Source organism: Physcomitrium patens, chromosome 7, assembly GCF_059467195.1.
Source record: "Physcomitrium patens ecotype Gransden chromosome 7, ASM5946719v1, whole genome shotgun sequence".
Classification (NCBI taxonomy): Eukaryota; Viridiplantae; Streptophyta; class Bryopsida; order Funariales; family Funariaceae; genus Physcomitrium; species Physcomitrium patens.
The window spans coordinates 15,700,416-15,720,952 of NC_143416.1; the positions used below are offsets into that span (position 1 = coordinate 15,700,416).

At 39.6% G+C, this 20,537-nt stretch overlaps 2 protein-coding genes across 2 annotated transcripts; one reads left to right on the top strand and one right to left on the bottom strand.

The window, feature by feature from the left end:
• Window positions 1-1,287: 1,287 nt before the first annotated feature.
• Window positions 1,288-8,918, top strand: LOC112285063 (pentatricopeptide repeat-containing protein MRL1, chloroplastic). Its single transcript, XM_090252128.1, has 18 exons — window positions 1,288-2,181; window positions 2,526-3,541; window positions 3,725-3,788; window positions 3,881-4,025; window positions 4,360-4,475; window positions 4,679-4,807; window positions 4,967-5,140; window positions 5,286-5,450; window positions 5,644-5,784; window positions 5,911-6,010; window positions 6,160-6,268; window positions 6,459-6,550; window positions 6,780-6,882; window positions 7,250-7,481; window positions 7,642-7,734; window positions 8,028-8,076; window positions 8,270-8,366; window positions 8,541-8,918. Exons 1-18 carry the CDS (start codon window positions 2,062-2,064, stop codon window positions 8,803-8,805), a joined length of 3,210 nt encoding a protein of 1,069 aa, XP_090108254.1. The 5' UTR covers window positions 1,288-2,061; the 3' UTR covers window positions 8,806-8,918.
• Window positions 8,919-12,256: 3,338 nt separating this feature from the next.
• Window positions 12,257-15,689, bottom strand: LOC112285080 (calcium-dependent protein kinase 7). Its single transcript, XM_024525614.3, has 2 exons — window positions 12,655-15,689; window positions 12,257-12,487 (listed from the first exon to the last, which is right to left on the bottom strand). The coding sequence occupies exon 1, from the start codon at window positions 15,006-15,008 to the stop codon at window positions 13,437-13,439; it is 1,572 nt and encodes a 523-aa protein (XP_024381382.1). The 5' UTR covers window positions 15,009-15,689; the 3' UTR covers window positions 12,257-12,487; window positions 12,655-13,436.
• Between the last annotated feature and the right edge of the window lie 4,848 nt (window positions 15,690-20,537).

The window sequence follows — 20,537 nt, forward strand, 5'->3', positions numbered from 1 at the left end:
CAATGTTCTTCTCCTGCTTAAAGCGACATTGACTTAAGAAATACTTCATTCCATTTTCTTTTTCAGTCTTTTATAATCAATGTTCTTTTCCCGCTCAATGTCACATTGACTTAAGAAATACTTCAATCCAGCTTCTTTTTCAGCCTTTTACAATTGATGTTCTTTTCACACTCAATGTCACATTGACTTAAGAAATACTTCAATCCAGCTTCTTTTTCAGCCTTTTACAATTGATGTTCTTTTCACACTCAATGTCACATTGACTTCAGAAATACTTCAATCCATCTTCCTTCTCCGTCTTTTTCAATCGATGTTCTTCTACCGCTAAATGCCACATTGACTTAAGAAATACTTCAATCGATCCTCCTTTGCAGTCTTTTACAATTGATGTGCTTCTCCCCCTCAATGCCACATTGAATTAAGAAATACTTCAATCCAACTTCCTTCTCCGTCTTTTTCAATTGATGTTCTTCTACCGCTCAATGCCACATTGACTTTAGAAATACTTCAATCCATCCTCCTTCGCAGTCTTTTACAATTGATGTTCTTCTCACGCTCAATGCCACATTGACTTAAGAAATATTTCAATCCATTCTTCTTATCTGTCTTTTACAATCAATGTTCTTCTCCCGCTGAATGCCATATTGTTTTAAGAAATAGTTTAATCCATCCTCCTTCTCAGTCTTTTACAATCGATGTTCTTCTCCTGCTCAGTGTCACATTGACTTAAGAAATACTAAATTTTTTCTTCCTTCTCAGTCTTTTACAATCGATGTTCTTCTCCCTGTCAATGCCACATTGACTTAAGAAATACCTCAATCCATCCTCCTTCTCAGTCTTTTACAATCGATGTTCTTCTCCCCCTGTGCCACAAATCGCTACTAGAAGTTGCAAATGCTCCCTTATTTTTAGCAATGCAAGGAGAATTGAACTTGCAGCAAAAGAAGGGCATTGTTCGAGGTACACATTCACACACACTCCCTGAAAGATTTTGTAAGCAATGCTGGATCTCCATAGCTCGATGAATCCTCAGCAAATGAAAACCCTAGTGCCTAGACAGGTATAGTTTGTAACCTCGGGCACACGCGCCAGTCACAGGTGACCGAGAACCCTCGGTATTAGGAATGGAGTGGGAATGACCCTGCCGACGCCCGCCGGAGAAGGGGTGACCGGAGCCTCGGCCCCACCTCTCCGATCGCTGCTTTCATGATATGAGTATGTGGTGCGCACACGTCTCAGCAGATAAGGAGGAAACGCAGCTGGGCTGCTTGGACCATAATCTACCGCAATGAGATTGTCACACAAATTGGGGCTCAACTTTTCCCACAATGGCGGGCTCACTACGCAATACAAAATTCCCCCTCCAGCGCTAATACTCTTTTTCCTTGCGCTTTCGAGATTTTTTTTTCTTTTTTTTCCGGTTGTTACCTTTGGCTCCAAGCTGTGAATCGTTACCTGGGAATTCATGGCGTTGTGGGTGAAGTCCCTGTTGTAGTTGAGATCGGGTTTCGAAAGAGAAAGTGCAGAATCTGCGGCTAATAAGGGCAGTGCGTGGAGATTGCTGGAGCTTGGAGGTTTTGTTGAATAGAGTCTCAACTGGAGATCGTGAAGTCCGTGATGACATACTGAGATGCCGGACAAGCGTCGCGATTGTGAATTCTGTGTGCTTGGTTCTGAAGCGTAGATTGTTTTTGGAAGGTCAGTGCAGTTGCATTTTGGTGTTTCGGGATTTGAGATTTGGGATTTGAGATTATGGTGCGTGGGAGGAAGTGAAGGGGAGGTTGGTTAAGGCACGTCTATGGATGTGGGCGGCTTGAAGGCTTTTGCAGGCTCCTACTCCCAGGAGCTTCTCGCAACTCCCCGCGTATTGTGGACGAATGTCAGCTGGTGAATAAGCACAAGCTGCTGCAACTGTTGGTCCAACGGAAGTCTGCATGTAGAGGGGCCTCGCAGCCGCGGAGTTCCAAGGGAGGCATTGTTGTCGCCAATGCAGCTGTTGTGGATGATGTGGGCGCGGTTCCTACCACAGTTCTGGGGTTATTGTGGCTGTGTTTCAAAGATATGGGATCAATTATGCCCTCCTCTGTGTTGTCTTTCTCGTCTTCAATGCCATCCTCGTTAGCGGAAGTACAAGGAGCTAAATTGCAAGCGAAGGCTAAAACCATCGCGCACGGTAATGAGGTATTTCTTCTTCTTTTTGGACTTTCTTTTGAGGAAGATATTTGAGAAATTTGTAGGTGCGATATCTTTGAAGAATTACTGCACTGGGGCTCTGAAGTACGGCTACCGAGTGAACTCAAATCTCTTGCGTTTGAATTTCGGCGAATGCATTGTCCAGTCGATTCATTGGATATTTCGAGTTGAATTATCTGTAGTCAGTGCACACTATCACTTTTGTTTGAAATTGACGCGTTTGGGTGAGTTTTTGAGGCAACGTAAGGGGTGTGAGTGTTTCTCGCATCTGCTGCATCAAAGGCTGCACAATTTTGCTTACTCTCAATGGCGTTACTTGAAATGCAAATCAGTCTTCAGGGACTTTCGACAATGTCGTTACAAAGCGATGGAAGTACGAAGACGGTGGGACGTCCGCTGAGAGTCGTGCAACTTCAGGACGTTCGGCATCTACTTCTGGGCTAGTCAGGCACAAATTGAAAGGTAGTCTTGGGCGCAGCATTGGCAGAAGGTCAAAGAGGAACTTAAATGCAGATGAGGCATCTGTGGATGATGCACGAACTTCTCAAGGACTGGTGCGAATTAATGGGTCATCAACAACTGCTCTTGAGAACTGTAGTCTTGATCTGATGATATCTGAGATTAGGTCGAGTGAGAGGTTGGAAGAGGTTGGATCTCGAAGCATCGGACTTGCTCGATTGAGTTCGAAAGCTATCGGTCAATCCAGGCCATACAAGTCAATAAAACAGGATCTAATGTCACAAATTCGAGCAGAAGACGGTAGTGGGCTTTCTGGGGTTGAGGCAGAGCAGATTGCAGCTTCTCCTAGGTCGCAAGATGGTCGTAGTGATGGAACTAGTACCAGTACATTTGTTGAGCTTCTGGCTGATGCTGCTGTTGGTTCGGGTGACAGTTCTGTTGTAGCTACAGATTGTGCAATTGGGGGGAACGGAACAATAGATGGTGTAGATATTTTTTCAACGGACATTGGTTCAGGCCCATTGGCAAATGAGAGTAGGAAATTGAGTGTTCAGGCGGATAACTTGGGAATGAATAAAAACTTGGAAAGGGTTTCTGTGTTGGACAACGGTTCAGCTGAGCAAGTTTTCCCTCGGGAACAAACCAAGATAATTTCTGACGCCAAAAAAAGTGCCATTCTAAATATTCACAAGCAGCTAAGCAGTTTGACTTCTAGAAAGGGAGGAACTTCTCTAGTTGATAGGGGAGAGAAGATTGTTGTAAGGAAAACTACAACTTGGAGAGACGCAGTCAAGTTGCCTGACACAATTGAAGAAGTGCTGCCAGTGGATTCTAAGAGGGATCCAGCTGTGTATTTGTTCTTATATGAGAAGTTTTTGGAAGCTGGCAGGTTCAATATCTTAACTGTCATTAGACTTTGAGACCTCTTTGTACGCAAGTTATGTTTTCCTTCTCTATTGTAAAGTGCATGCGAGCTAGGTCTTTTTGAACAGTAAAGTTCAAACAAATTTGTCTGGCTGTTATATTTTGTCGTTTTAGACATTGTTAATTGATAGTGTATCTGGCATTGCAGGCTGCGAGATTGCGTGGCAGTTCTTGAAAGTATGGACGAGCATTTGATTCTGAACATGAAGAAGGTAAAGACAACAGGGGTTGAATTCTCTCTTCTTCTGGTTCTGGAGTGCTTCATCAACCTTATTCAAGACTAAGTTGTTTTTTTTTCGTGCAGGTGAATTCTTACGAGTTTTATTCCGCTTGTAAAAAGAGACGTGCGCTGAAGGAGGCTTTTAAGTTTTCCCGACTGGTACGAAGGAAGTCATTGCGAAATTTTAACATGCTTCTCTCCGTCTGTGCTCATGCTCAAGATGCATCATGTGAGTTCTTGTAAACAAGTATAATTGGTTATTGGTTGGGTTCGTGTGATAAATGAGGAGTATGTGTATTCTTGAAGACTCTACTCGTCGAGGTCATGTTTTTGAGCAGTTCCTGTTACAAGTTCTTGTTCTGTTCTTTAATCACTGTAATCTTGTAGCACTCAAATAGTTCAAGTTATTAGACAAAAATCTTAAATACATGACCTAATTCTTCTCGAGGTCAGATTATTTTAAGGAAGAGGTAGTTGAAGTATGATTGTTCATCTGTTTAGTTGTTGTACACTTTTTATTTGAAATGCACGAGTCACTAAAATTGTTACGATTGTTGAATCAGCGGCTTGTCGAGTGCTCGATATGGTAAAAATGGCAGGGCTTCAAGCAGACTGCATTTTCTACACAACCTTGATTTCAGCATGTGCGAAAGCAAGCAGGATTGATCTGATGTTTAAGGTATGTGGTCGGAAAGCATGTGATCTCTAAGGAGAGAGGAGGTGAAAGGGATTGGCAAGCAATGTATTCAATACTCGAGGAAGGGCTAGTTTGGTATAAATGTTTTATTGTCCAGTGGCGAAAATTTTAAAATGCTCTTTCAAAGTACATACAGCATAGCCGAACGATGCACGTCTTATCTGATGGTAGCGATTTCGTGACAGTTCTTTAATGAGATGGAAATACAAGGCATAGAAGCAAATGTTCAAACTTTTGGGGCTATGATCGACGGGTGTGCACGAGCTGGAGATGTACCTAAAGCTTTCGGAATTTATAAGAAAATGTTGAACCAGGTAAATACTCTAAACAACTGCATAATATTTGAAGCAACTCGAATTTTTTACAACTGGACATGACTTGGTTAGTTCAACTGCTGGTTCGTTTCCCAAAGGATGCGTTCAAGTTGCTAGAAGTGTTGAGGAAGCATTTTCACCTGAAGCACTGCCAAACAGGAAGTGGAACCAGATCGAGTAATCTTCAATACATTGATCACTGCATGTGGGCGTGCTGGAGCTTTTCTGCGAGCGTTTGAGGTTCTGGCAGATATGCGAGATGCGCCCCAACCTATCGCACTGGATCATATCACCTATGGCGCCCTTATTGCGGCTTGTAGTCGCGCTGGCGAAGTATGTTACCGTCGCTGTGAATGAAAAATCCTGCTTTTGTTGATCACGTTCAAGCTAGGATACAGTGGTGTTAAGTTCTCCTTTTGGAGGGGGTACTCGATAAAGTTTGATTACAAAGCCGGTATTGATTTAGTTTCCCTTTCAGGTGGAAAGGGCTCTGGAAGTTTACAAGAGAATGCGCTCAAGTAAGGTTTCTGGAACGACCGAATGCTACACAGCGGCTGTTCACGCCTGCAGTCATAAAGGTTATCTAAATATCGCCCTGTCCATTTACGACGACATGAGGGAGGATGGTGTGCAACCAGATGAGGTATTCGCATACTGTGAAGCATAAATTCTTCGTCTTTTTTTAAGAAAAGAAAATTCCTGTTTAACATTTGCAGGGTTCTATTGGAGAGAGACACTTATTAGTTCTGAAATGGTTGGACAGCGTGTAATACTTGTACGTCATTACAAACGTAAATCCTGTCGTAATGAAATATTTGTGATATCCTGTTGCACAGGTTTTCTTTTGTGCGATGATGGATGTTGCAGGGCACGCTGGAAAGATTGATGTAGCTTTTGCAATCCTGCAAGAAATGAAGAACATAGGCACAAAGCCTAGCCCGGTCACATATAATACTTTGATGGTTGCCTGCAGCAAAGTAAGTACATGTGTGCCAGTTTTAGTTCAGCATATTTCATAGAACACTGCTGTTTCTAGTTATGTATATTCTTTTGATGTTTTTAAGCCATGCTTTTCATACTTGAGGCTCGTCTTTTTTCCGCAGGTAGATGATGCTGAGAATGCAATGCGTGTCTACGAAGAAATTAAAGCTTTGGGGTTGAGGCCCATCGTACCAACTCTCAATGCCCTTGTGGCTTCTCTATGTATAACATCTGCTTTTTAACCGTCAGTTTGGCTTACAGTGCCGTTTCTTGTTCCTTCAGTGTACCTTGCCTAGGTCTTGAGTAGGAATTCGTGAGAATGAATTCAGTTTAGCTATTTTTACTGGGCTTAAGCTCTCAGAGATGGTCAGGTGCAGGACGGGAGTTGGATAATGCGTTCAAGGTACTGGAAGAGTTGAGAAATTCTGGAGTAACTCCCAACAAGGACACGTACAATATTCTACTTGAGGCTTGCGAAAGGTATAATGGCCGCACCGTTGTTTTGCGAGGGTACAACATTATGAGCTGAAACCTTTGGCTAGTTGTTTAAACCCAACAGTTGAAAGGAGATTTTCCTATAATCTGGTCTGTACTTGTAGACCTGCTGACATTTGTGCATATTCACAAAGGATTTCTGCTTTGCAATATCTGACCTTGCAGAGTTTCCCAGGGATGACCAAGCAAACCTTGCTCTTGAGCTTTACAATCAAATTAAAGGCTATTCAATAGAGTTTACCCAGCAAATGTGCGACAGCATTCTTGGTGCGTTTCATGCTTTTATACTTAGTGTCATTGAATAAATATATTGGTAGTCACTACACATAGAGGAATTATTATATGCTGTTGATAAGATGTGACGTTTGGATTCTGCAGGTTTGCTGCTTAATATCTGTATATATTACAATCGTGGGTTTTTGCATGCAAGTTAATATTGCAAAGGGGTTTTATTCTTATGCCTTATCTGACCAACCTATGGCTGGAATGTACTCAGGTCTCTGCGTAAGTCGCGTTGAATGCGGTGCTCCGCCTCTTCAAGATCCTAAGCTTCTCTGTATAAAGACCATTGAAGATGATTTAGACTTGCATCAATTTTGGTATGTTCAAACCTGCAGGTTTTCGTGCTCGCTTCCTCTGCACTGCATTATCCTAATGGTCCTTTCAGCCAGTAGGAACAAGCTCCAGCAAGGTTCAACTTAGCTACTTTTCATATTTTGCGAGAGTGCGATCTGTGTCACGAACAAGAATTGATAACTTTATGTCGCCAGATATAAGTTCAAGATCACCACAACTTTCTGAGGAAACTGACATCACTGTCATTTTCAAATATCGACTTCTAGACGCGTTGTTGCAAGTCTTGTAATGAACAATTTTCATCACTTTTTAAGAATTTCGTTTTTTTATTCTGATCTAGCCATAATGAGCAATTAGAAGATATCGAACCTGGGAGTCGTTTTTTTGCAGGACAAACCAGGGGCTGGTCGTTTATGATGAACTGCTATCTGCTGGTCTTACCCCCACACTAGAAACTGTAAATCGAGTTCTTGGCTGCATGCGCGTATCTAAACGGAATTCACGATTCCTCTTGTCTGACGAAGGCTGCTCAAACTCACGAAGACATAATAAGAACCGAATTTTCTTTAATGTTGAAGAAGCGTGTAGCGTGTACCTGCCTCGGGCTCTGACCCTTTATGAGGTATCTCAACCTTAATTAATCTCTTGTCAGAAAATGCCGTTGTCAGTTTATCTATCATTTACAATCTGTTGGGTTGGAGTAATTCTGTGCTGTATGCATGCCATTTTCAGGTGTATGATGAATGACCCATGTTTGCTAACTTTAATATTCATTATTTCAGGAGGCAAGAAGCTTGGGTGTTATTCAAGAAGTGGATTATGCTGTTGCACCAATTTTTGTTGATATGAGAACCTTTCCAATTTACGCCGTCGAGGTAAGAACCTAATCATGACTGATTCCGGGAAAGCGTGATGTGTGTTTAGTGTATGATTCGCAAAACTTCATGGTGAGTCTTTGATGGGCAATACAAAATATGGAGTGAACATGAGAACGCCTAATTTATTTTTATTTTTGTTTTTTGAATGTCTAATGTAACCCTCTCTTTTGACGCCTCAGGTTACTTGTTTTCGATAACTGTGTTTCTGTGTTTGTTAGTGTCCCGTAGATGATTGAAAATATAGCTTCATACTTTCGTTTACATGTTACTGAGGGCGCATACTTTTCCAGGTTGGTGTTCTTGTCCTCCTCAAGGACCTAAAACAACGGCAAGAATTAGGTACGAAGGTCACTTTGACTATACAATCTCACGTCCATGTCCGAAGTTATGTCGTTCGTACGAACAATAACGTGACCAGTCATTAGTTTTTATTTTGTTGTGTCAATTGTGGCTTTCCAAGTTCGAAAAATACGCTGGAATTTGTTGGCACTGTTGAGTAATTTCACTGACTGGAATTTTGGTGTTTGGACAGGATTGTATTTAAATTCGGTGAAACTGATCTTTGCGGTAGAAGTCAAAGAAGTGTTCACCGCAAATGGTGGTTTCAGGAGGGTTCGAGTCTCTTCAAGGTTTTTTTCTTTTTGAAAAAATTCTACTTTCCTCTGAATTACAGCCTGAAGGATTCTTGAGTTGCAGTGACATAAGACATCTGTTATGCATAATTTGTCGGGCTGAAGACCCATATCGATCTTGTGGGTCCTTCAGTGGAATGATGAGCCTTGCATCTCTTACTGGCACTGCAGGACTGGACAAGCAGTGAAAACCTTGTTGAGGAAACTGCGAATAAACTACCGGGACTACGACAGTGTAGGGGAAGTCACCATCACTAACTCAGCAATTCGCAACTGGTTTCGAGCTGCACAGAGAGCTCATCAGAGATCAGTTAGTATGCAAGCAGTGGAAACAAACTCCTCAACCTGCAGTACGGAATCGTTGACAGCGGTAACCAGACCAGAACAGAGACTTTTGCATTATTTACCGTCTGTTGAAAGTGCTTCAGTGGTGTAGAATAGGAATCCCCGACTGTCGATCTTCTGATCATCGAGAGTCGGCACACAAATGCAGGAAACGAGCATTAAATTTGTTATCTCCTTGTGAATGAAAGTCTCGTTTTTCCTGCACACATTGTTCCCACTGCCCATCTCAGAGGTTACACAATGCCGCTCTAAAACTCGAAAGAAGCTGATTGTGTCAACTAAAAAAACTCAAAATTTTGTTTCTTACATCTTCGAGAAATCGTCCGATACTTATACCTCATTAAAAACTATAATTGATGGAAATGGGATATTCTAGAAATTGTAGATGAATTATTGAATAATGTGCATGTTTGGTCTGAACTATATCAAAAATAGAAAGGGTCACATGTATATGATGTCAAAATCTAAAAATTGTAGCAAAACCTAACAGATTTTAACACCATATATATGTAAATTAATATATATTTTGACATAATTCTTTTAATTAAAATATTCAATTAAAATACTCCTGTCCTAATTAGGATATTAAAAGTAAAAGCAGGAAAAACAAGTAAGCTAAAGAAAATTCTGTATCCTTTTCAAGAAAGTTTTTAGTGTGTAACAGATTCAGGTAAACAAGTTACAAATGCTTCAAAAATAAAGCAATCACATGATTAACTAATATAAGTATGATGTGTTAAACTAACCTTAATTCTGGAGTTATAAAAGTGGCACGATAGATTTTTGAGCGGTTTTATAAATTCAATGATTTTAATCTATGTTGGATAAAAATCATGGACTCTTTATAATGGTAAAACTCGTAATAGTGGCTTGTGTTCTGTTAACATGGGATGTAGATTGTTAAACACTAATGCTCTTGTGGAATTTAGGGCTAGCCCTAGTTGGGGTTCCAAAGAGGTGGAATCCTCCTTGGCCAAGGTGCACGGTAGAGTCCTGCAGTATATTAATATCATGAAGCAACCAAATAGCGATAATAGAGGCCTTGACATTATGGAATAGATCCATGAATAAGAGACACAATAGAGACAAATTGAGGTCAAAGTCTTGGTCCAAGTTTTTGAAATCCAAAAGTTGTTACTACTATAGAAAGGTAGGACATTTTAAGATGGGCTATTACAAATAAAAGCCCTTATTCATTTAAAAATAGTCCATTTTTATTCAAATTTTTGCATCCATAGGAGTTTAAGAGTTTACAATCATTATATGGCATCAAGTTTGTGCAAATTGGTATTAAATCTCAATATAAAAATAAAAGCCAAAATAATCTTTTGAGCTATGTTTACATTTGTTTTTCTATTATAAATATTATTAATTGATTTTTTATATTAACTAATAATAAAATGATCTAAAAAATTTAAAAAGATAATATCTTTTTGTTTCTTTTAATAGATGATTTTTTAAGATTAAAATTTATGATTTCATCTAAAAAAGGATATTGATACAAAACAAGCAAGCAATTTTGTCTTATTCTTTTTTGTATAATTTTTCTTTTTGATGGACTACTACTAACATTGATTGTAGTTTTAGTCTTATATATATATATATATATATATATATTAATAAAATTAAGACCAGATCTTTGATTTTATATGATTCAAAAAATAAACTCCAAAGATATTTTATTGAATACTTTGACAAGATTAGATTTCAACATTAATAGGTTATAGTTGGAAGATTTGGTCTAATGGATGGTTCTATATTTTTAAGAAATAAAATATAATTAATAAATTAATAAATTAAACTAAAAAAATTGTCTTAATCTATTAGATTTGTTAGAATTTATTTTATCTTTAGTTGTAGGATTTTAGTAAAGATTTTGTAAGAAATATTAAAATAATTGATAGATTAATAGATTAATAGATTAATAGTTTTTACTAATATTTTGGTTAATAGATTTTAAAATAAGAATTCTTAGACCTTTAAAAAAATCTTTTAAAAAGGATTTTCTTTCTAAAAAAAATCAATTATAAGTCTTGAATAATTATTTTGGTTGATGGATTAAGATGTTTTAAAGAATTCAATATCAATGCCATCTAGGCTTGGAATTTGGTTTAGGGTTTATTCTTTCATAACTTCTTAAAATGTAAGTTTGAAAAAGAGTAGAATTTTAGAAAAGGACTTTTTGAGCAACTTGTATCACTTCTATCTTATTTAAGACAATAATGTAATTGTTGTCTTTGATTCTTGTCATGTTAGTTGTTTGGTTTTAAATAGTTTATGAATTTTTTTGAATATGTATTTCTAAACATATTTGACTTGTGATCTTAATTTTTGGCCTTCAAATTTTCTTTTTGTTGGTTTTCTTGTTGTTGTTAAAACATTAATTATTGTACCATCTTATAAGGGTGTGGATGAAGTCAACTATGGATAATTTCAAAGGCCTTTCTCTATTCATTTACTTCTTTTTCAAGACCAAGCTTGGATTTTACAAAAATATCTCTATTAATAAGTTTCTTTGCAAAGTTTTTGAAAAAAAATAGTCTCTTCTAAGCTTGTCCAAAATTGTCAAATAGTGAATTGGACATTTTTATATTCTATGAGTAAAGTATTGGGAGTATAATGGAAGGGGGGTTTATTAGAAATGGTAAATTGAAGTATCAAACTAAGTAGAAGGAGATCCAAGAGAAAATCATCACTAACACAACAATCGAATAGAATAGTTTGAATGAGATAATGTATAACAACCTATCAAGTCTTCCAAGGGATCCCCCACCATCTTATCAAATATCCTAGAATTATTTAACGGAGTAGTTGGCTGAAAGAAGTGAAGTAAATCTAAATGCTCTTTGGTTTCATGCCATGATGTTTTTCCATGACAGTCAACCTGCTACTGTGAGAAGTAGATTTGTCCTCAACTGTTTCAATCATATTCCAATCCAATTCAACCACTGCTCAGAGAGAGTCTTGAAGTGCTTCCCATTTTTGTCCCTTTTGAGAAACTCAATAGGTATGTGAATTTTTAGCTCCTTAGTTTGCCCTTCCAGTAAGGAATCCAGACAATATGCTTTTGTACTACCAGGTTTATTTTTGTTAATTGAGGCAACTGATATACGCTGTCAGTTGGAATATGATTGAAAAGAAAAGAAATGTGACTGAACTGAGCCTGGATGGCCCACCGCATGTTGATGGAAGAGCTCAGTTTGCTTGGAGCTTGGATCCATGTCGTATCCTCCCAAGGAAGCATTCTCAACCTGTCAGTCCAGATACCGCATGCCGTGCAATTATTGGGCAAAACCTGCACAGAAGATGTGACACACAAGGGAGTTGGCAGGCACGGCACAGAATCTGACCCCCGAATCTTACTGTCTACAATGCACTTGTGCCTGCGGATTGATTGCAGCACCTGTGAGCAGTGAATGCTGCTGCCAAAAACTAGCGGAGGGTTCTTAAATTGCACGGGGACCAACTGTGAAACCATTTGCAAGCAGTAAATTTTCCGTAGGATATGGTTGCGCAATCATTGAAAATGAAAGGAGGGAAACTTGCGTCGAAAGCTTATAAAGAACAAACTTTATACCATTCATCTCATGGTAAAGCTGATTACATGCCAGCGACTCGCTTACAAGAGCGATCTGGCTATGCAGCGGGGCCCATTGCAGTGAACTGTAACATAAACTGCTCAGGTAGTAAAGTCAACCATGATTTTTACAGCGTGACTCTCAAGTAAAGGTTAGTAGCAGCTTGTAGACCAACTATTCCCCTTAAGAGTTTGCCTGCAATACAAAAAGATACAGTAAAAATCAGCGCTAAGTATCCCATTGGTGTAAACAAAGCACTTTCCATCACTTGATTACAAAAAGCCAGCAAAGCAGATAAACTATCGCTACAGTCCTCGGTCAATACAGAAGATAGCAATTACTTAAAAGCTAGGAACACGCACCAATAAAGCCGTTTAATTTGAGTCTTCTTATTATTTGACTTCGCTACCGTTCTCCAGCCTCGTGCAACATGACTATCAAGGTGTGCTGTAGAAAACGTGTTACAGCACCGAAGTTCTAAAACCCAGTCAACACACCGGAAAGTTCACAATCAATCCGTATTTACTTTCTTGTCCTCTAATCTCTGCTTGAAGATCGTTTAAGGGCAAGGACTTCATTCCAGAAACTATGGAGTAGCCATGTGCGTGGTACAAACTCAATTGCATTCAAGGGAACTAAATCTTGCTTTCCTGACCTTCGAGGGGTACGAAGCTCCAGCACATACTCCACAACAAACTCTCCAAAACCCCTTCAAGTTCTCACATGATCCTGAGTCTTCCATCACAGCAGTGACAAGGGAACCTACTTCATAAGATCCTCTTCTGATCCTCATACACCGAGAAGTACCGTCAATCTCGCGGAATAAGCCTGCTCCGTTTTGCCGGAAGCTTAACAAGCCTCTCGCAGTAGCGCGAATGCACCCTTCGTGTTTGCTCCAACCTCAAGACACCGCAGTACAAAGCATTGTAATAGCCAGGTCCGCCATCGGGACCACGTCACCATTTGCACCCAACTAATGACAGTGATTCTTCAACTAACACCTAAAGTTAAGTCCAAAAGAATCTGCACAAAATCTGAAATCGAATCGCCAAATGTCTTGAGCAACATATCTTCCAAAACCTTCAGATGGTCATTGCAGGTGCTGGGAAGAAGGGAGTAAAGATTGTGATTCGCTTATTCTCAACTACCTCACTGCCACGCTTTTATCAGGATTCAATGACCCTTCTCTGACAAGTCTCATACTCAGACTGTTGAAACGATCCCGAGAATACTGACGTGAAGCTTTCCTCCAATCTGTACCCCTCCGCATCATCGCAGAAAACTCCTCATAACTGATCCGCCCATCTTTGTCAACGTCAACTTCCAACAGAATGCCCTGTACCACATCAGATTCGCTTGGGGAACCATTCAACGGCTCTCCCACGGCTACTCTCAACTCCTCCGTCTCAATGTATCCACTCCCATCTACGTCAAAAACGTCGAACGCCTTTCGCAGGTACTCATCATCACCCAGACGTTGCAAATGCACTGCGGCCGCCACAAACTCTCCGTAGTCCAGAGCCCCATTCCCATCTACATCCGCTGCCCCCATTAGCATTCGCACTTCGTGCTCTGTCAACTGAGATCCGATCTCGATCAGCCCCATTTTCAATTTCTCGAACGTGATGACACCCGCGTTGTCACTATCCAGCTTCTCGAACATCTCCTTCAACCCGTTCATCTCCTCTCCGCCCAGACTCTCAGCTATCACTTGCAGCGCCCTCTTCTTCAGCTTGTTCATGGCCGAAAACTGCTTCAACCGCGACCGCACCGTATCCAGAGGCACGTTAGGATTCTTCTTCGCGTTCTGCAGCCATGGGTGATCCAGCACCTGCTGTGCATTGTACCGGGCTTTCGGGTCCGGTTCCAACATGCGCCGGACCAACGACTTCGCGGAGTCTGACACCTTTGGCCATGGATCTCTCTTAAAATCCAATACACCCCGCAAGATCGCCTGCGCCACGCCCTGCTCCGTCTCCGCCCAGAAAGGAGGTACCCCGCACAGCAAGATGTACAGGATCACCCCCGCGCTCCACACGTCCACCTCCGGCCCGTAGTTCCTCTTCAGCACTTCGGGCGCCATGTAGTACGGACTGCCCACAATCTCAGAGAACTTCTCCCCCGGCTTGAAAAACACCGAAAGCCCAAAGTCGATGGCCTTCAGCACCGAATTCTCATTCTTATTCGCGAACAGAAAATTCTCCGGCTTCAGGTCCCGGTGTATCACTCCTTGTATGTGGCATGCTTGCACCACCTCAACAATGGTGCGTGTTACTTGAGCAGCTCCGCGCTCGGTGTAATGCCCACGCGCAATGATACGGTCGAAAAGCTCCCCTCCTTCACACAGCTCCATGACGAGATGAACGGCATTGTCATCCTCGAACGCACCATTCAGGGTAACGATATTGGGATGCTCAGGCAAGTGTTTCATAATTGCGACTTCTCGCCGCACGTCCTCCACATCCACAGCAGTCCTCAGCTTCTTCTTCGAAATAGACTTGCATGCTAAAGTCTCGCCCGTCTCCTTGTCTGTGCACAAATACGTGATGCCAAACTCCCCACGCCCGAGCTCCCTCCCCAGAATATACTTATCGAGTATCTTAGCCTTCGGTTGGTTCTTCAGAATTTGTGAGTTAGCCTGATACCCATCCTGTGCAAAAGGATTCGGCCTCTGCTTGGGCTTCTTCGTCGCCGAGCCTGCACAGCAGTTGCCCATATTTTCTCCCCTCGCTCATGCAACGCACCTCTCTATCTAACCAAAAACACCTCACCCCAGCTATGCCCTGTATTAATGCGTCGACCTCCCGGAACCTCACTGCAACAATCGGCTCCGGAGAAACAACCACCGGTGCCGAAACCCTTAGACCCCGCCGTTGTGCTCCCGTCTCAACCCTCAATGCAGCTCTCTCTCTCTCTGCAGCCAACCCTTCTCCTCTCCCTCTTTCTCTTGTAACGTCCCACTCACAGCACTATCTCCTTTAAGGAAACAAAAAAATTATTCACATTAAAACAAAAATACGCCCGAATTGCTGACTACACATCGCTGCATTCCTTGCGATGGCGCGCCCACGACGAAAACAACAACAACAACAACACCAACAGCAGCAAACTATGCGGACACCACACCACAAGCACTGCGTCAGATTTGCAGGAGCCTCTCCCTCTTTCTCTCTGTGTCTCCCGCACACTTCACCTCCATGAGCAGCGCGTCCCAATCTGTGACCGCGTTATTGCCGCTGCCTTTGAATGGCCTTACACGCCATGCCTGTCTTTCCCCTCTCCCCTCCCGACACCCTCATGTATCCCATGGAAGTGGGTGAATCTCGGCTATACCGTATTGCAAGGGTGCGTACATGTCTCGTCGCCATCGGCAGCCGTGACATCGGACAGCGAAGTTTTCCAGGAAGCAGAGACGGCGACGGTGGGTCAATGGTAGCCGCTAGCAGCACCAGCGTTCTTTTTTCTTTTTTCTACCTTCTTTTGAACGGGTGGGAAGGGGGGGGGGGTGTTTTCCAATGTTTGACTTCCCACATGAGCCTGGTTTAGAATTTCAGCCGCGACGGGGTTTTATATTATTAGTATTACACTATTTGTGATTTAGACCGTGTGTTAGATTGAAAACTTTCGGTACATGCTGCTGCCAAAGGGCAATTTCCTTCAATAAACCTCGCGATAGCAACACGGATTTGCGGGGGGGAATGATATGATGAAAGGGATCGCAAAGTGGGCCCCGAGAATTTAAGAATGTTAGAGTGAAGGAATGAAAAGTCTGGACAGCCCATGTGGTGGAGATTCAGGAGATACAGAAGTCATCAGTGTACCTCCTGATCTCTTTGTGTTCAGTATATCTATTGCCCTCCATCTCTCCCACGTAAAAGAAAAAAACATGAAGAAGAAGGAAGAAAACGAGCTTCGCTGCTCGAAACACAGAAGAAGAAGAAGAGCATGTGCTTTTTGCTTCTTTTGCTGGATTCGGAATCCGCAACGTTTTTGGCTTAGGTCTTTTTCTGGAAGTGAAGAGGGGTCACGTGTTGGGTTGTTTTCGAATCATTGGAAAGTCAGTGGTAGGCTATGGGCACACTTTTGGCGACCACGAATGCCACGTTCTAATATGTCCGCCCCAAAACTTACTCCACCCACTAATTTACTATTCCCGTTGAAGATGTGTATTGCGTTGGTTGAGGAGCCGTGGAAGTCAGATGGGGGGAGGAGAATTTAGTTTCGGAATTGGAACGTTGAGTGGAGATTCCTTGGCGAGGGTGAGGTCTGGATAAAATTCCTTCCCTATGAAGAGCGCCGGAAGAGGAGACTCTCGGCCAGGCGCCATCCCTGTCGTGTACACCTACTCTCTGATGATCATCCATCGCCTTTGACTGATCTCTCGCGCTGACTGTGTCCTGGGAGGCTGTGTTTTGGCAGTGGGGTTGGACCTGTGTTGATATGGTGGACAGGAGCGGATCTACGCCGCAGACCTGCGTAGGTCCCCTCTCTCACCTCCCACTTCAGAAAGCGAATCAGCGCCCGGGAACGTCGCAAAATAGAAGTTTCTTCTCACCACGCGGTTGGTTGCGCCGACTTGGCCGGTAGTCCTTGTAGCTCCTCAGCATCTCATCGCCATCTTACCTCCGCCCCGACGGTCTTGGTCTCGATTCTTCCACCTTCCGTTGCCTACACGCGCCCTGTTTTCGCCAGCTATCCGCACGCAGCGCTCAATCCTCTTATAACCAACGTGACCTTCCTTCCACATCCCTGATCCTTCTATCAACTTGCGCACTCTGCTGCAGTTGATTCTACTCTTGGTCCCAAGTAACACGCTCTCTCAAAACAGCCGTCGTCACTTTCGTCGACTTTAGGGTTTGGAGTGCGCCAGAAAGCTGGGTTTCGCTGTGTTTTGGGGATTAGGGTTTTTTTTCGGTGGGGTCGTGATTGATTGTCACTCTTGTTTCTGGGTTGCTTCATCGATGTTATATTTGCCTGTGTCTTTGTCTTCTCAGGTCAGACCGAGGTTGCTCTACAGCTTTGACATTAGTTACAGCAAATCAGCAGTACCCACGTGATATTCTTTGCGTGAGAAGTAACAATCCTTAAACATCTTAAAAACATGTTTTTAAAATGAAAAGTTATAATCTCTAAACACCTTAAAAACATGTTCTTAGAATGTGTGAATGAGAAAAGATTCATTTACATTTTCCAACTTATATACAAAAACAATTTTGTTTAAAATAATTGTGATTTTATACATTTTGAATTACCAAACCCTAAACACACTTATTTTATATTTTATACATATATACATACATGGTTTACTTGGTATAAAGATTGATTGAAGGAACAAAAGTTACAAGTGCATTAGGACCATAGAAAATGGCCATCAATGGCACCAATAGCTAATCAAGCTCTCTTAGTCTCAAAACAAGCTTCACTAGGGCTAAGTCATTAGCCTTAGCAAGGTCAGCCTTGGTGGAATGGGTCATTTCTCTTATAGCTTGCCATAGAAACGGCTCTTTGAGGTTGAAGTCGGCCTCATTGTGGGACCCAAGCGGAGGCCATGTAGGGCAACCACATAATACAAGGTCTTACTTCTATGAGATACAAGGCAATGTAATTGGTAGAAGCCACTTTTCTTTGCGACAAGGGCTTCTTGAAAGAAGGGGGGGTTGGAATTGGGATCCTCAAGGAGCCAATGTGAAGCAGGTATGTATATGAAGCATAGTGTTGGACTTGGCTTATGTCGGCCACTTTGCTCGGTGGATAGAAACCATGCTTGAGCTGCCATGGCCTATGTGCCATGCAGCCACAACATCTACACGTTGATTGTCCCTCCTTGGAGCCAATGTGTTGTGATGCTCTTATACTTTGATTCCAAGACAATTTTAATAGAATATCATAAGCCATTATGACATTCATCTTCTATTAAATATGAGGTTATATTACTACATAGGATTTTAGTATGCCAACTAAGTGTCAACTTATATCTACATCCTATGATTTTATTTGCCATCCAAGATACTTTATACCTTTTGAAAATGTAATAAAATATGAAAATATAATAATATATATATGTATGTATGTATGTATGTATATATATATATATATATATTAAAAGCAAAGATATTTCTTTGGATCCAATTAATCCATAAACGTAGTTTTTCAATACCATTTATAAAGAATTAGATTCATTAAATTGTAAAGGTAAATATTATGTAAGTTTTTACATATATTTGATTTAAAGTTTTTCTTAAAATGTGTGTAAAATAGTGTATGTGTGCATAGGCATAATATCACTATTTCTTATATTATCTTTGCACCAAATTAACTATATTATAATTTATTTTTTTGTAGCTCAATGCTTGTACTCTATATCTTTCTAATTGAATTCAAAGTTGGAAAAAAAAATATCATTTCATTTGAAAGATGATAGCTTTTACTATAAAAAATTAATTTAGATTGAGATTATTTTAAATTTTAAAAAGTTTGTTATCATTTCATTTTTTTAGTGCCATATATAAGTCATAAGATTAAATTGTGGCAAAATATTTTTACTAAAAAATAATTTGATTGTAGTAGAAATTTTATTTTTACCTTTTGACAAAATTCATGATTCTTACATTTTTATTATTCTACAAATACCACTTCTTTAGCCTACTATGTTTGAATTTGGTCTTATAGAGACTCTTGATCTCAATGTAAAATTTAGAATTGCTTGCCAACTTTCTAAGAGAGACTTTATACTTAGGAAACAAGGTGAAAAGCCACAATTTTTAAATCCTTTGGTTGGTTGAAACTAAGAAGCTAGACAAAGCTGGCATTATATTTAGAAAAATCAAATTTTACTTGGCATGAAAGTTGCTAGTATAGGACTTTCATTTTCTTAAATTTCAAAGGCTTTAGTATAAAATAAAATGTTGTATATGAATATTTTTCTATCCAAGAAATGGATAGACTAATCTACAATTTTTTTTTTTTTCTTGAATAGATAGATTTCTTTATATAACTTATTTATCCTATATTCAATATATGAATTAATTATGTTATGCCAAAAATCTAAATCATTTGAGGTGAAGCATAGTTCTTCAAAAACTTTATTAAGTATAAGAATCTTTTCTTTATATGTTTAAGATGATATCTATAAGGTGTGTGTCTTATTTGTGAACTTTTGATGCTTGTTGTAAACTAACATATGAATTGATGATAAATTTTTTTGTTATTATATTAAAAACATTATTCCACACATTTTAGAAGCTTTCAAATCTTCTGAGTTGTAGCTATTCTAGCATCTTTGATCAAGCCTACCTAATCCTTAACAAGTTTTTGAAACCAACTATCTATGCATATCATAGGATAAGAGTCCACATAAAACTTAGCTACTATTTATATAAAGAATTGCTAAGTGGAAGCCTCCTTTTTATTGAATGGACAGCTCCATGCCATGCACTTCTACATACACACAATAATACTCTTCTTTATATAAAAGAAGTTAAATAAGTTTTTAATAGAGGAATCTTTGAAATAAAGTTGATAAGTTTTTTTTTTTTTTTTTTTTAGGAAAATAAAAATATTACATGAAATGTACCATGAAAATATTTCACATTTAATACATAAATTAATAAATTAATAAATACCATAAACTATTATATTAAAATTAATCATTATGAATTTACCCTAAATTTCTTTTACTGTAAATAAGATTTTTATTGTATATATGCGGGGGTGTATGGCATAGAAGGTGTTCATCGAACAATTCTTTTTATTTATTGTTCTTAGATTTTATATTATTAGGTTTGATATCAAATACGATTTTGAATATTAAATTTCTCAATCTAAAGATACCCGATAATTTATTGAGCCAATAATTCTTAGATTAAAAAAATTAAAATATATTTAAAAAAACCTAATATTTTTATAATATCTTTAATTTTGTTTTGGAATAATTTCTTTTTAAACAATTGACAAAAACTAAAAATTCAAAGATATTTCATTAATTTTTATGAATCTTACACCAATTTCTTTAATAACTATAAAAAATAGCATATATGCTACAATATATATAAATATATATATATATATATATATATATATGATTAAAAAAATAGTATGCACTATTGAAATTTTACAGTATTCAAACATAGTAGTATAGCTTTTTTATTTCATTTTAATTTTTTGAGAATAAAAGATTAGCCTACATTAAAAGTTTGTAATAATAAATCAAACAACGTAATGAGGATTTTAATAAGCTGAGTTTTTC